This window comes from Lagopus muta, chromosome Z (genome assembly GCF_023343835.1).
Source record: "Lagopus muta isolate bLagMut1 chromosome Z, bLagMut1 primary, whole genome shotgun sequence".
Classification (NCBI taxonomy): domain Eukaryota; kingdom Metazoa; phylum Chordata; class Aves; order Galliformes; family Phasianidae; genus Lagopus; species Lagopus muta.
Genome location: NC_064472.1, coordinates 9,606,216 through 9,623,447, shown reverse-complemented (window position 1 = coordinate 9,623,447; position 17,232 = coordinate 9,606,216). Strand labels below are relative to the sequence as shown.

The window sequence follows — 17,232 nt, the reverse complement described above, 5'->3', positions numbered from 1 at the left end:
CTCAGATGGCATTTATCCTAAACAAAGAGGAACAGGACCTGTCAGTCACCCATAAGCAGAGAGGTCAGGGAACTCTCTTTCACAGCACATCAGCTGAACTACCACAAAACAGCTTATACAGTAGTTTCATTCGTACAGACAAAAACTGTTATTCTTTGCCTAGCCTAATTAAAAAAAAATGTCATTAACATGTCCTCTTTTGAATTACATTGAACAGAGGACTGCTGAAAGGCTTACTTCCTGCACCATGCACTGCAGCCAGCAGTTTTGCTCTTCTACAGAATGGCTTTGCACTGACTGCAGCAGGCTTATTAGTGTCACCTAGCCTTGAGAAGGCTGACATCTTCAGCACTCCTCTCATACTGCCCTGGTCTACAGGTGCTGTAGGTAGCTGCAAGCTTCTCCTATTTCTAAACACAGAAGCAGGTTAGAAACCTCAGGAAAAATACCTTGCAAAAATATATAGAGCATGTCTAAATATAGAGAATATATATAGCAAGTGTCTCTACAACAAGGAGAGCTTGATGACACTACGATGCCTGCCACTGCAGCATTACAGATATACACCTCTATAAGCAATTAAAATGGTTAAGCTGGGACATGTTTAAAATCACTTTGATAATGCACTGACTTGACAGCCTAGTCTAGATTTTTCCTTCAATATTACTTAACAGGAAAAAAAGTCTCTTACCAGGATTTCATTTCAGCACATTCACTGCCATAGGCTGTTTACCCAGTTGAATACTGGTAGAAAGCAGCACTGTATGCTCCAATTAGAACAAACGGTAAGATTCAGCATCAGCACACAACATTTTTGAATGATGCACAGGTAAGGCCAGATGCCAATGATTTCATTATGCAAACAAGATGAAATGTGTGTCCTCCCTAACTAGCCCTTTCAGCAAGACTTTACCTTGCTAAAACTCCTTGGAACCACAGCTCTCCGAGGACTGTGCTAACAATTTTGTCAGAACTGTACTGCCCGTGATGTTGAAACTGTAGCTATGGGTTTCAACGGCTCCAATTCATTGCCACATTAATGGCCACTGAAGGACAAAAGATGCTAGCGCCCACAATACAGAACCGTAATCACAGTATAAAGTCACTGAGGATGCACCAGGCTGGAGAGGAGCAGGGGCAAAAGAGAAAACTGTCTTGTTCGAGGGGTTTTTTTTGTTGGTTTGTTGGTTTTCTTGAAGTATTTTAAGCAGATGAAGCTCCTCATCGATGCCATAGAAAGCACCTTAATCTCCTTGTTAAAGACAGTTAAGGAGGAGGAATGTATAAACCATCTTGGCACATCAGTGGAATTTGAGGTCCTAAAAGGAGAACTAGTGGACAGTAGCTATCAAAACTCTCAAAAATAGCTTTTGGCTCTTTAAAAACACCGGTTAATCTGAAGATGCTAACAGGAAATGTTCCTCACACATTTTGCAAAAAGAGACTTCTTTCAACATTAGCGGGAAAGAAGGATCAACACAACGCATGGATTTGGTCTGAAATACCACCTATTCTTTCCTGTACTGTGCATAAAACATTTTGTCAGCTTTTCAGACATTAGAATTATGATCATCAACAAAGCTGCACTACTTTTTTTCCTGCCTACACACACACAAACACATATTATAGATAGTATTTAGGGTTCTTTTTTATTCTCCTGCACTAGATACTGTCTTGTTCATTTATCTCTGATCTGCTGGCAGGTCAAAGACAGGGTAGCTCCTGTTGTTTTTGCTGACATGACTATGAATCAGAGCAGTTATTTCTTTCCTTGTTGCATCAAATCACAATCCAGAGGCAATTAACAAATTTATCTTCTTCTAAAAACAAACAAACAAAAAACAAATAAACAAACAAGCAAAAAAAAAAAAAAAAATAGAAGAAGAAAAAAGAAAGCAGAGAGAAAGACATAAACAGGAAGCACCACAGAGTCCAGTAACACGAGTTACGCAGAAGACGGAACATGAAGCATTCCCTGAAAGTTTACCAGACAAAGATGATAGGACAGGCAAAACTGGTTGATTCAGTGGCAGGTAGATTATCTTTTCTGAGAATCATACTGAACATACTATCTCTCTACCAGATCTGTAAACTGTCTGAAAAAAGCACAGGGTGGTATTTACAGTAGCTATATTAACCGAGATAGTCAAATATTCTCCCCAAGGATACAGAGTACCTTTCTCATCCTCTGCTGCCTCTGCCTTTCTCATCATTTGGACTGCTGTCTGCTCAAAAGCAGAGCTTCATTTAAAATACTGACAGCGTGACTCACGTATGAATTATAATGGAGCTTCATACTGGTGGAAATGATGTTGAGCATGCAAGGAAAATAAATCTATACCCACAACAGTAAATAAATAGACATTTATTGAGTCAATAAACTGTAAGTAATCAAATAACATTTTTTTTTCATTTGCTTCATTTAAAATGAATTTCCAGACAATAAAAGTTTGCTTTAATTCACATTCAATTTCAGGCTATGGGTAAAAGCCATTTATGAGGTTGCTGCAGTTGTTCAACAGTGAAGTATCTGGAAATCAAGAATTATGGGTCTGGAATTATGGAATTCATTGGCACTACAGTGCCTTGCTTGCTGTTTGGAATCACCAGAATTTAAACCAACTGGTAGCATATAATCTTGCTGGGCAAGACGAGGGCAGGAGAAATATTCAAAGATGGACAGAAGCCAAAAGGTAAAAATAAAATGAAGAAGTGTAAGGAAGGAAGAGACAGGAAGCACCTAGCTAAATTAAGAGACTATCTGAACAAGAACAGAACTACCTGCATCTCTTAAGAATAGGCAGAAATCCTGAATTAAATCAATAATTGTGAGTCTTATTTTTCTAAGGACAAAATTGAAAGATCCAAAATCTTGGGAAAATCTAGAGGACCTAGTCTGGACTGAGATTTCTCACAACACCATGTTAAGGCAGCAGCAATTCTGGCACCACCCAAACTGAGAAGCCATCCCAGAGATGAGATGCTGGCTTTTAGAAGCAGCTAACATCTCTTGCACACTGTCCCATCTTTCTGCTTCCTCTGGTGTCAGTGCAACACAAGATGTTGTGTTCAGGAAGGAAGCAGGGAAACAACCATGAGCAGATGGTTTAAGAAAGGGGCCTGATGTGCATGGAGAACGCAGGAGCAGAACAGGACTTAGCAGGATTTTCTCTAGTTAGAACAAAGATCCAGAGGAGCCTTTGGACAGCTGCAGGCAGGCAAAGCATAACACCAGTAGCACATGCAGGTGCTCCCCCTAAACAATAATGCAGTTCCATCAGGGAACGTATCTTAACTCAGAGAAAAGAGTCCCAGAGGCACTGTCTCCAACAAGGCAGGCTAAGATTCCCCATGTGGGAAGCCAGTGGAGGTAATCTTTCTGAACTTCAGCAAGTATCCTCCCAGACAAAACGTTCAGCATACAACTAAGAAAAAACAATGTTATGGGCAAACAATCAGCAGACGTGTCAGGCTCAAAGGGTTAGTAAGAAGTGTTATTTCAGGTTGATGGCTTGTCACTAGCAGAGATCCGCAGGGGTTCATTTTAGGACCAGTTCTCTTGCATGATTTCATCAATGACTTGGATACAGGACTCAAAGGTATACAGTCTGCAGGTGACACTAAATTTGGAGGAGCTGATGTTGTCATGAAGGAGTGACAGTCTTTGTGGAGAGATTTTGATAAACTGGAGGGCTGGGTAATCACCAACTGCACAGAGTCCAAGTGGGGGCATCCACACGCAGGACAGGATAGCCCTGGCTGTATTTGGACTGGGGGAAGAGAGACTGGAGAGCAGCCCCACAGAAAGGGATCTGGAGGTTCTGGTTGACTGCGAGTTGGATGTGAGTCAACAGTGTGCCCTGCAGCTCAGAGGGCTGACCGTACCCTGTGTGCCTCAGGCCCAGCACTGCCAGCCAGTGAGGGGAGGAGTTGTTCCCTCTGTGCTGGGCGGCCTCACCTCCAGCTCTGGGTGCAGGCTGGGTGCCACAGTGTACAGACATAAAGCTGTCACACAGCGCCCAAAGGAGGGCTGTCATGGTGGTGAGGCTTTGCAGGGCAATACTCTAATGGCTCAAGAACTGTTCATACTTAGTTGGTTTTTGCTCCATCTATATCTCAGCCTATCTATGCAGTCCTGCAGTCCAGATGATCACATCCTGCTAGCAGCAGCAATAAGATCTCATCAAGCACATCATGGTGGAAAATTGAACAAGTCTTACAAATGTTCTTTAGGATATTTTTATTACATCTAAAAATACATCTATCAATTATTTACCCACATGTTAAGGAAGAACATTCTGTGCTCAGAGCATTAGAGGTTCAGGAAGGACACCCACTCTGTTCCTATGAAAAAGGGGGTTGAGCAACTGCGTCATATGCAAAGGTCAGTTTTCAACACAGAGACATAGTTAATGCATCTTCTGCATTGAATTCTCAGGTTCCAAAGGACTATGCTCCTGCACAGAGTAATGCAGAGACCTCATTTTTCCCAAAGTACTTTTACATTAAATGACTATTTCATATTTGACCACGCAAACAAGATATTCATAGATGTCAGATTCTCCCCAGCAGCAGACAAGCAGAAGTACATGCAGTGCCATGAATTTTATTGAATCACTAAGAAATTCTTAAATACATTAGCCACATGGTGCTCTTTAATATTTAACACTGCCATTCTAATTACCATTTTAATCCCATGGATGATTACATTGTTATGTGATACTAATTGCTCAAATCAGTGTCCTTCAATTCATTACTGTAAAACGTCGCTTTGTAGCAAGATGCAGACTATTAACAGGAAACAAAGGTCAGCTGTAGCTGTGCTCTTTAGAGCTGCAAGAGGTGAGCTGGTCCTCCAGGAAGGACAGCAGCTTGAGGACGTAAAAGTACCGCGCCATGGAAAAGGGCACAGCTACTTTCTCCACCCAGCAGCATCCCTTCTAGCTTACCTATGCTTCAAAACATTTAGAACAGACAGCTAAACCCTGCTAAACCAGACTTGCAGCGAGGTTCAAGGGATAAGAGACAGGAAAGTCACTTCTGCATTCTCTTTACTTAGATGCTTTGTATCAGACTGCTCTCCTTCTGACATCTAGAGTTCTGTACACTATGCTATTGTGATTTAGTCAAATATTTCACTTTCTTCAAAAGCATTTCTTAATTTGTACTCTTTACAAATCAGTTGTGTTCTTCCATACCTGACTTTATTCTAAAAAGAATTTTGTTCTTTAAATACTCTTGGTGAAAAAAAAGACATTTGGTGCTACCTGGAGTATGACTGCTATCATACTTTCATATAGCTTTGTGCATTCAGCAGCTACACAACACTTCCAAATCTCCTGGATAACTGATAGCATTCATGTTTTCTTCATAACAGTTTTAAAGCAACATATTAAAAGCACACATAAAAACAAATTTTACTCACTCCCTAAAAAAAAGTAAACAGTAATTAACATTTCATTGAGCAACCTCATTGCTCTCTATAACTTCCTGAAGGGAGGTTGTAGTGAGCTGGGGATCGGCCTCTTCTCTCGTGTCATTAGTGATAGGACCAGGGGGAATGGTTTCAAGCTACGGCAGGGGAGATTCAGGCTGGACATGAGGAAGAATTACTTTTCAGAAAGGGTGGTCAGGCACTGGAATGGACTGCTCAGGGAGGTGGTGGAGTCACCGACCCTGGGGGTGTTCAAGGAAAGGCTGGATGTTGTGTTGAGGGACATGGTTTAGTAGGGAATTGGGAATAGGTGAACGGTTGGACTGGGTGATCTTTTAGGTCTTTTCCAACCTTGGTGATTCTATGATTCTATGATTTTCCTAATGTTAACAGCTTTGCAGAGATCTTACAATCAATCTAATGGATAAATAGCCATATAACAGCAGAGTTCGATATGCAAAACTTGTAGAGTTTTAAGCAGAGGATAACAGAATTAAATTACAAACTTCAGTTTTATTAATGGTGCTGCCTAAGTAGATGCTACATTCATAAGAGACATCACTGAACTTTCATACGTTATATTTTAAAAGCAGGGTTTCAGAAATCTAATTTTGCAGACCACCAGATACAGTTTGTATTATTTTAGAAGCCTAAAAAATGCAAGATGGGAGAAGCAGAAATTAGTAAAATACTCTTCATCATCCATCAACATTGCATTATAAATAATATCAAGTTTAAAATGCACCTGAGGCTTTTTAACACACTACTGGCAGGATTTCCAAACCCACTTATTTTTCTCCTCTTAAAACTTCAAAGTAATAAAAATAATATTCAACAGAAGATGTTATAGAGAACACAGCACTGCTCAATTATATGAAGAAAATTCAGCATCCAGTTTTCTTGTTTGCACTGGTATTAAAAGGGGTCCGAAAATCTACGTGACTTTGTGCACTTTGTTTTCCTAACATAGGAAGACACAAGCAAGTTACATACTTCAATACATGATTTCAGTTTCTAGCATCAGAATCATTAAGCCAACACTTTTAGGGACAGTTTTTCATAACTAACAAAAGATTTTGCTTCAGAGACTTCAGCTTTTAAATCAGGAATGTTTTAAAAAAGCACAGATGTACCACCATTTCATAACTAATCAGGCAAGCAAACAAAGTACACTGAAAGAAGAGGAAAAAAAAAAAAGAGGAGAAAGTGAAGTCTAACTTACAACACTGGGAGGCAGCACTGGGCAACGGTTTCTTCTGGACCTCCTCCTGAAAGGAATACTGAAGGAGAAAAAAACAAAAAAGAGAGAGAAGGAACACTTAAGAAAACAAATGGTAATTTTATGAACCGGTTTTCAGAATAATACATGCCACACTTCAGATAAAACAATCAGCATTTAAGTGCTAAGTATTATCTTTAATATCCACACTAAAACTTACTTCCAGATGCCTTCTCCTTTCTATGCCCAACCCAGATGTTAAAAAAACTACACATCTGGTCAAGGTAAAGTCTGCTTTACTACAAGCACAGGCCCTATCCTCAGTCCATAGAGCTCAAATTAGCTATCTAAAAGATCCAGTCTCTACAGAGTCAGTGTTATAGGGAGCTCAGAACTGAGCGAAAGTCCATTTATCTTTTATACATTCCACTGCAGTTCAAAAACAAATGTTCACAGCAATACTGCACCAGAAGATTGAAGCGGTTGGATAATTAGTGTGCCCAGAAGGGCAAGAGCGCAATGTTTGCCTACCCAGCACATACAAACACTTCTGTGATCCACTGTATGTCTGAAGTGAAGAAATTTTTGCATCTCATTTAATAATAAATTTGAAAACACGGGCATATTTCAATTAACCAGCTTTGATTTTTCAAAGCTGTTTGTTACTGCATCAAAGTGTTCCCTGCGGGAATGCAAGTTGCTGTATTTCGTTTTTCTCCTCTATGTTGTATTACAAAGAGAAGAGAAAATGAGGACAATTGGGCAAAACAATGAGAACAGTCTTTGCCAAGAATAGAGGGTCCAAAGACAAAGGAAGTGTCAGCTTTTGCAACCAGCCCTGGATTCTGAAAAACAGGGCTGCCAGACAGCCTCTCCATAGATCTGGCAAGGAATTAATGAGTAGCTCATGACATGGAGAACGAAAATCTGCAGACTGTGCTGTGGCCATCTTCAGGGCCGCGCTGTTCAGAATGTACAAGCTCAATGAGTTATTCAGAATTGTGAAAAGAAGTACTGGGTCTCACAGCAGTAACTGGTTGGCAAAGTGGTGAAAGAAGGTCTGTTGATGAGCAATTTCAGTGGCGCAGGACAGGAAAAGCTTCTGAAGGAGCATACTCAGATTCAAAAAAAACTGCAGTAGTTCACCCTTTCTAAGGAATCAGCCCAATGGCTATCAGCAGTTCCAAAAAGAAAACAGAACATTGCTTGTAGGAATAGTGATTGGAAAGCATTTTATGACACCATACAAACTCTGAATGAACGTGCATCATGAATACTGTTTTGCAACTTCAGTCTGCTCATTCACCGCCTCATGCAAAGGTAGCTAAACTTAATGCACAGAAGAGAGAAAATTTTCCTGTATGAAATACCACCAAATTGACCAAAAACTATGCAGAAAGAAAGGTTTGTAGGGTTGAGTGGTGAATGAGGGTGAATAAGGATTGGTCATTCTGCTTCTCTATAAATAAACCTGTTCCCAGGTTTCACAACAATGGAATTGTTAAAGCAAACAAGTTATTTCTTCAGGCTATGAACAATTAAGTTGCTGAATTCCTTGCTACAGAACTGAAGTAGGTAAGTTCAAAATAAAACTGACATCCACAGAAGAAAAATCAATCAAGTGTTGTTATATCCAAAGATACTGCCGCTGGCACTGGAAGTTACAGAGCTAACAGTCACTGCAAATTAAAGAAATATGCAAGAAAGCAATGACCAATCTGTGTCACCGTCAGACGCTGGACAAGTGTTTTCTAATTTTTAGCATTCTCACTGATTAAGGGGAATTTCCATAATAAACTTGTGATCACTATGGCACAGAGACATGATTTTGTTCCTTGCATTTGATGAACGCATACACTTAGGATGCAGATGGGTCACTCCCCAGGGAAGGGGAGCATCGATGCTCAGGACACCTTTCAGCATATACAGGCTCAGTGAAGCACTAGAGGGCACCTGTGCTTCACTGAAGTACCTAGCACAAACATGTTACAGACTAGAGGAGCAGGGGAGCACCACAGCAGTTACCACTGACATGCCAAATCACAGACTGAGTTTTCTACCAACTCAAATAGATCCTCAAAATTCAATCAGGCAATCAAAATTCGAAAGGCAATCAGCCCACCGCAGGGGTTGGGGCTGGGTGGGCTTCAATAACCTTTCCAGCACAAGCCATCCTATGATGCTGTTAACTTTGCTTTGTGTGTAACATGATACAACAGAGCAGTTCTCACTATGTGGGGAGAAACATGGGGAAAAACGTTTACCTGCTTAATGATAACAGTAAACCTGAGAAACCATTCTGTAAACAGTTCACAAAAAACTTGTTAACATGAAAATTTAATAGTTATCTCCATCACAGGGATCCAATATAAAGAACAAAAGCAAGTTATAGTGCATTCAGAGCTACATTCACCCTTCAGTTCAGATACTTACCTCATCATCTCCCAGTGAATTTATTTGTTCTAATTTTCTGGTCCAATATCTGGCTTCCTCTTCAGGAATATCTACAGCAAAAGAATATGAGGCACCATCTTATTAGCCAGTCAAGTTTGCATTTATCACCAGAAGCAACAAGGAGAGTATTCCAAGATAACAACAAATAAATAACAAATAACAAATAAATAACCCACACAATTTTGAAGCAATGCAACTGCTTTGTATTAGCTACATTAGCACTCAGATGGAAAATAAATGTTCCAAATAATAACACAGTTCAAGGCATACATTGCCTTCATGTTTAAAACCAATTAACCAAATGCATTATGGACAAAGGTAGGAAAGAACAAGACTGATTCATATTTAATTCAAATAATCATAGTACAAAGAACCATTTTATCATAATACATTTGCTACATGCTTAATAACATACAGCAAGATCAAGTCACTCTTCTGGAGGCTTTTATAACCTCAAAAGCACAAGGACTTGCTTTAGATGGCACACTGTATGTATGTACTTGGATTAAGCATACCAAAAAAGAGTCTTGTTTTCCTTTGCAGGTGATAAGCTAGATTTTGTGAGATAACAAACAGCTATAAGACACTCATATTCATATGGAAGCACACTCTCATAGTTTGTTTGTTTGTTTACCACAATGCAGTTCATTAGAACTGAGAAATAACAACCCTTTCATCCAGTAGAAGATTTAGCAGGTTAATGACCGACAGCAGACAGTAAGCACTACCACCTTTATTTTGGCAACTATTTTCTATTCCACACTCTGAAGTAATGCAGTGTCTCAATGGTTTGAAGGAAACACAGAACTGTGCCACTCAAGATTTCATCTCCCTGAGGACACCCTAGAAGATGCAGATGAGCTTAACAAAAGGCAAGTTAGGTACAAACTGAGTTTAACGAATAGAGCAAGAGGAGCACAACACCAAGGGAAATAACCTTCTAAAAGAAAAGCATCACTCAGGCCCTCAGTCCAGGTGAATTAGTAAATTACCTAGGGATGAAGGAAAAAGGATGTAAAAATCACTGGAAAAAGGAAAAAAAAAAAAAATTAAGCCACATTTCAGCATCAGTTGGTCCTACCATCAGGAAAGGCAAATGACTTCCGAATTTCAGCTACCCATGCCAAAACTACACAAGTGCAGAAACATCAGAACACACACAGGATGGTAGAGCAGCAGCAGAGACTGCTCCAGCTAGAAACCACGAGCCCTAGAAGCCTCACTGTCCCAAACACTGACAAATGATGTTTAAATAAATGCCATTTCAATCAATTCTCCCATCTTTAGCAACTCTTCACGCTCGTGCCCAGTTAGCTGTAAATATCTTGGCTTCTAAATAAGTTTACTTTCCTGCAATGAAATTTACCCCATCTATGGCCTCAACAGTATGTGTGGGCAAGAATGGGAAAAGTCGGCTGAGATTGTTCTGATTAAAAAATAACTGAGAATTATATCCACCCTTGCTACTGAGATAAACAAAAAACTACAACACTTACAACACCTTCAGAACGAATCAAGTATTGGTTTCTCCTTAAAGAGAAGTTAGATGTGTCTTCTCAACCCTTCTGAAATTAACAACCTCAAAACATCAAAAATAGCAGCCAGTGTAAAGGAACACAACCAACTTTCAACAACAACAACAAGGAACATTTTTAGATTTCATGGAATACGAAATTTCAGCATTAGGTATTTCAATGGGCTATGTACAAATGCCTGCACTTTTGTAAGAGGAACACCTCTATTGAACAGAACATCACCCAGAGAAGAAGGACAAAATAGGCCCTACCTGGGAAAGTTTTAGGGCACTAGAAACTTAGTATCTGTGTCAAGAATACAGGAAGTAGAAAACAGAAAATCTGTTTCTCCTTTCTTGCAGGGAGACCAAATTAATTTATTTTAAGCATAACACACAAAGTCAGTTGCTCTTGGTTGACGTACACTACATCGCTTTGTTGTTACATGCTATTAGAAAACTAGATAAGAGAAATATAAGAGGGGCTCCCACAACTACAGGATTTGTAGAAAAGCATAACTGCTTTTGATCATCAGTGTTGCAGACCACAGTTGCACAGATAATTTAGATGAACTCTGCACAAAGCAGGGATGACACAGGATATCTGAAACAGGGTGGATTTAGAAAGAGGTCAGCAATTAACTGAACTGAGCACATGAGATTTAAGAAGACAAGACGCTCCAAAAAGGATCTCAAGTCATCTAAATATTAAAGAAAAATCCATGGCACTCTGTCCTTGACAGCATCACATCTGTAAATGATGAAGAAAAGCCCAAACTGAGAGACCAAAGGTCACAGCCAAAACATCCATCGTGGAAACCTGCAATTTAGAGCAAAGAGACCTAGGAGTAATGAAGTGATGGATTACCATCAAGATCGAATAAGCTACAGTGGTCTCAGAGTAAATTCCAGGGCCTTCCCATAGGCCACAGTTTGGCTGCATGCCCAGGCAACAAGGTGCACTGTGTGTGTCTTGGGTTTGTTGTTTACATCTCGTATCCAAGGTGCTTCTTCCACAAACTGAGCTGTGTTTTAGCACAGGTTTGCTGCTATTCTAGAAAAACAGCTTCTTATGCAAGGTAGCAATTAAGTCTGCCACAGTTTAGATAATGGCTGTTTTAGGACATCTTTTTATCTTAAGGAAACTTGTCATCAGTACTAATCTCAGTACAGCTACTGCAAAGCAAACCTTAAAAATTCAACTACGAAACTGAGTGAAGTTATCTGCTTAGAAGAGTAAATGCCCAATGAGAGAGAGTTCTTGATTTTTGAGAAATTGGTTTAACTACTTTAAGTTTCCCCATACACTTTTATAAAACCTTAATCACTTGTCTGTTGATGCTGGCTCTTTGGAGGACAGGGAATGAAAATACCTCATACAGGGATCACCCTTACCATTTACAAGGCAATAGCCACTGGGCTGCTCTTACATCACCACACAGTTTTGATTGCAAGTCCAAGTTACTCTGCTACATTAACTTCTGCTTACAAGATAAGAAGCTGAACTAGTCCAAACAGAGCCCATCTGATTGATGCCAGGACTGCATTGATATCATGCTCAGCAAACAAGAAGAGCAAGGCTATATGTCAGAGGAACAGAAGTGTTGAACAAGAACGGAGAGGAAATGGACAGGTCTAGTCCCTAGTTTCCCTGTTCTTCTTAACCTGACACCTATGAACAGGTTGCAAGCATTACCCATCTTGCTCCTACTGCCACCCCTGGATGAAAGCTGAAATCCTTCTGCCTCTGGCCACATGGTGTCAGGGAGCAGCACGGACTGATTGCTCCCTAAGGGAGGAGAATCTTATATACAGCAGGGCAGGGATTTGCCAGCCCAGTCTATGTCCTACAGATCCCAGACAAGATGAGCAGGGCAGATCCAGAGACCATGGCCAGGTTCAACCTGAATCGATATCACTGTGCACAGTCACGGTGGGGATACGGCATATCTGAGGAAGTCAGGTCACAACATGGAGTCCATGTGTGTCAATAATTCCTACCACATCGCTCTGGTGAAGGCTGAGCTGAAATGGAAACTGTACTTCCGAGACAGTGAGAAGGGGGTGAGGACAGAGGTCCCAGGTAAGGCTGCTCTGTTCACTCGGAATGACTACAATGAAGCATAAGGACTTGAGTAGGCTGAGGAAGAAATCTGTTCTATCTATGCAGACTTCATTCAGAAGTTAGGACCATTCCCCCCCCACTGTGTACATAAACTTGAAATACACCAAAACGTGTTTGATATACATATTGAGCAACCTGGAATAGGGCATCTGTGTGCGTCCTTAGCCTAAATAAAATAAAACACCCAGAAGCAAAAGTCCAAAAGCAGAGCCAACAGAAAAATCACACTGTTCTGTTACAGCTGCTATCCCAGACAGATGTGTTTTACCAGACTAGGGAAGCAGTACAAGCTGCACATACACATGCATATCACCAGATTCTCCTGCATCTGTAACAGACAGGAGACGTTCCCGGGGAAACAAAACATGATGCACAATGTTCTTCAGTGTCACTGCAAACATACTATGTCTACAGTGACAGAGCTGCTGACCTATGAGCATTTACAGCAGACAAATGAATCATTTTGCTCTCCGTGTGAGTTTAAAGCAGCAGATTCCAGCTTATGCAACAACACTGTATTAACACGTGGGGCATAAAAAACTGTACTGATAACACTTCAACTACAGGGAGATGTCAGCAAATCCAGTCTGCGCTGGGAGAGATGCAAAGGTAGTCCTATGGGCTGAGCTACCTCCATGCATACCTCCAAGTCCCACAGTACCACAAGGGCAAGGAGACAGCACCTGAGCCATCTCACAGTGCCTTTTGTTCTCTACCCTGCAAGCAATGGCAGCAGACATATGGTCATCATGAGAAGGGAAGCACTGCTGGAGATCATATGGGCAGATGCTATTCTCCTAAGACAAATAGCCCAAAACAGAGTTCTAAGAAAGACAGTAGCACACTTCAAGCAAAGAGCAGCACAAGCCTTGAAAACAGCAAACTGAAGCTCCCATTGTCTCCCAGACACTACAAAACACTGGACAAGCCAACAACTTTTCACACTCCACGATAAAAAATCTTCAATACAACTGTATCAAAACTGGAAGTCTCAATGTTCTTGTTATTTACTTAATATTCCTGGTGTTCTTCATGAAATCCTATTTTTCAGAATTATATTCATGATTCTAAAGCAAAAGAAATAAGAGGCCTGTGTTTTGAGCATCACAATAGGAAGAAAACATGCTATTACATGAAATATTCATCATTAGCCAAATTCAGGCGCTGAACCACAAACATTCACAGGGAATCTGTTTTCATGTACTTGAAAAATCACAATGCAAAAGCAAAAGCACAATTGCAGAAGAAAGTAAATTCTCATTTGAATACTGAATGTAAAAGAATCATGCTCTTTTGAGTTAGGGATAATTTACAAGCAACATCAGAACAAACACAAATGAGAAGGAAGGAGCTACAAGCCTTACCTTTATCTAAATGTTTTCTGTGATGTCCCTCTCAGAAGTCAAAACATTTGCCCCAAAGAACTGATCTTTTACTTCCAAAGGAAACAGTTGCTTCTTCCTTACAATTTCAGTAATAGACTCCCCACTGACAGCAGGACAGCAGTGGATCAGCAGGAGGGTTCTCATGAGAAAGAGAGCGAGCTCCACATTAACATTAGCCAACTTAAGATGTCAGATACCTTCTCTCTTTTACAGACTGGACTGTAGTTAAAGAGCAGTGCCTTTAAACACTGCGTTCGGCCTAACTTCCACCTTCCATCTGATTGTGCACTCAAAATAGTATACCCAGTGTTGCTCTCAGAGCACAATTCAGATTGATTTTAGTGCTGCAGGACCAAAGCTCACATCCCGCCTTGCACCAGGAAGGAAAGTTATGAGACTAATAAACAACCTAACTTCTTTCCACAACAGATGGCCAACCATGACAGCTGCCGTCTGAATGACAACAACTGCACAAGTGCTCCACCAGTCCTTTACAGCACCATGCAAATTGGTCTCGCTGCCAGGGGCTTTCTTGCAAAAAAAAAAAAAAGCAACAGGCAAAGGAGCAGAGATGAGCCTAGCAATGACACAATTTTGAAATACTGAAATGCCCAAGGCAGGGAAAAAAAAGGGGTTGAGGAGGAACAACATACACAAAAACCACAACAATCTCCTTTCTAGATCTTAAGTGTCTGCCTTTCTCATTAGGGAAGAAAAAATAGATCTTAAAAAACACACTTGAGATGCATTTGCTCCAATTGGCTGCTTTTCCACGCTCCATACTTTCCAACCAAAAGTAACTACCATAAAGGCAGTTATTCTTATGACACCAAGTTTTTTATTTACCTTGTTAATGTTCAGCTGCTCTGACCGCTAACGTTGCACAACTGAACTGTGTGCTTTTAGCAGGGTTCAAGCGCACCAATCACACACACCTCATTCAAAACAGCTCTAGCAGTGCATTTGACCTCTTCTAGAGCCAAATGTATCTAGATGCAAAGTAGCAAATATTCTCTGTTCAGGAACAAATGAATGTCTGAACGTTGAATCCTAAAATTTTATAGATAGTTTCTTAAACTGCTGCTAGTTTAAACATTCCAGCACAGTCAGACCTTCAAATTTTTCCTAGTGATTCTTATCTCATAAGGTAACACCAAATGAGGAATGAACACCAGCAATTTGATCCACCGTGAACTACTGCTGCAGAACTGCAAGAAAGCACAACTTAACTGTAAGACTCAATTCACACCCAAACACTTGCGCTTAATGCACTTAATGCACTTAATGCCCTAGCTAAGTTACTGAAATGCACTCACCAAAAGGTAGTTCAAATCTTGTGTCCAGCAAAATTCTGTGAGGAGTCGGGTTTTTGGTTCCACAGATTTCATCATGTTTCATTACAACTTCTGCCTCTAATGTAGACCACTCTCCAGGACCTTCCTGTGAATCACAAGCCACAGATTAAGTTTCATGCCTGGCATGTCCTTTCGCAGTGACTCTCATACATTTTCTAAGATAAAAGTGTCCAGGAAGAGCCTCACCTATCTCAACATACTACATGTTTTAGGGATAGGACTCAGTGGGCAACACTGGTGGTAGGTGGACAGTTGGAGTAGATGATTTAAGAGGCCTTTTCCAACCTTAACAATTCTACGATTTTTAACACCTAGTGACATCTATTCAGCTTGAGCTGGCTGCTTGGACTTCCAAATCCTAAATATATTTTAAAGGCAAGACACAAACACCTCACAGCAGAACTACTGACTTCTCCACGGAACTGCAAAGATAATTCCTCAGAGGCAGACACCAGAAAGTACTTGGTCAGCCAGAGAAACTAAGCATCAACTAGACTTTTTGACCACACTGCTGGGCATCCACACTCTTCTTTTTATGGACTACATAAACTCCCTCTCCCTACTCAAATAAATAACCTTTTAATTAAAATCCTTGAATTTTTATGTTAAAAAAAAATAAATCCTGTTTAGTTACAAGAACTACCAAATTAAGTAGGTAGGAGAGCTAAGAAACTGGTGCATCCCATCTCCTACTTTTTTTTCAATACCTATCAGCACGACTAGACACCTTCTAACACTGCAGCCAGAATCTTTAAGAAAAGACATGTTCTGGGCTTGCCTTGAAAGTCAGTATGCCTGCTATCATGACGATTATAACACTCTCTCTCTTTATCAGGAATGTGCAGATATTTGAGCATCAGAATAAGCAGTAAGTGCTGAAGACCTCAGACATGTCAAATATACACATTCCTCAACAGATTAAACCTTATCTCTGAGATCATTTGTGAGAACAGAGATAGCTACATTAGTTCAGTTTTGGACTCGCTATTGATGGCCTTCTTCAAAACAAAGAAGTAAAACAAAACAATGAACTCTAAAAAAAAAAAAAAAAAAAGCAATGCTGATGCAGTCCCTTTCCTTCACTCAACCTTACTGGCCTTGCCAGTGGAAATTCTGCCAAGAAGCAAAATCCTGATCTGCATCAGGCTAGATTCATAACCCATCAACACCGGAGCTGTCAAAATAAAGTGTGTGTGTTAATTTAACCTCATCAGATTGGCGAATGGCTTTCAAAGCAATCCACACAGTCCCAACCAGCGTGTCCCAGATAAGTCCTTTGTTCCATACTTCGACAATTAGGCCCAGGTCCAGCCGACTGATCTCACTGCAACAAAAGACAGCACAGGTGAGGAAGAAGTTGAACATAAAACTGTTCTACTTTAGGTTCTGCACTGCCAGTACAATTATCCCAGCAAAACTTTATATACAGCTGTGTCAAGCTAAAGACAACTTCTGCAAGTGAGTGGTCAAGACAGCTCATACTTACTGGGGACACTAATTTCTAGCGACCCATTTCCCATAGTTTAACCACATGAAGACTGCAAAATAAAACCCTGAACTATCTCATGTATGTACTGCCAATTGGAAACTCATCTCAACAGCAACATGCACAGGAGGAAGAAATACATCTCCAGTTGAAACAATGGCAAGTTGTTCCTCCTCATCAGCCATCCCATGCACAGTGGGTGCATTCTCTCTCTCAGAAACACAGCAACACAAGCATACTCTGTCAGGTCCAAATATGCTA

The 17,232-nt window shown here is 40.5% G+C and overlaps 1 protein-coding gene across 4 annotated transcripts in view; it reads right to left on the bottom strand.

Annotated features, from left to right (window-relative positions):
* UNC13B (unc-13 homolog B) overlaps positions 1 to 17,232 on the bottom strand; it is a 206,076-nt gene that overhangs the window by 159,966 nt on the left and 28,878 nt on the right. For all 4 annotated transcript variants that reach the window (XM_048930940.1, XM_048930942.1, XM_048930943.1 and 1 more), the window contains exons 4-7: positions 16,692 to 16,809; positions 15,447 to 15,570; positions 9,087 to 9,157; positions 6,657 to 6,714 (exon numbers count right to left, since the gene is read on the bottom strand). In XM_048930940.1, coding sequence (XP_048786897.1) covers positions 6,657 to 6,714; positions 9,087 to 9,157; positions 15,447 to 15,570; positions 16,692 to 16,809 — 371 coding nt within the window. The remainder of the gene's footprint in view (positions 1 to 6,656; positions 6,715 to 9,086; positions 9,158 to 15,446; positions 15,571 to 16,691; positions 16,810 to 17,232) is intronic.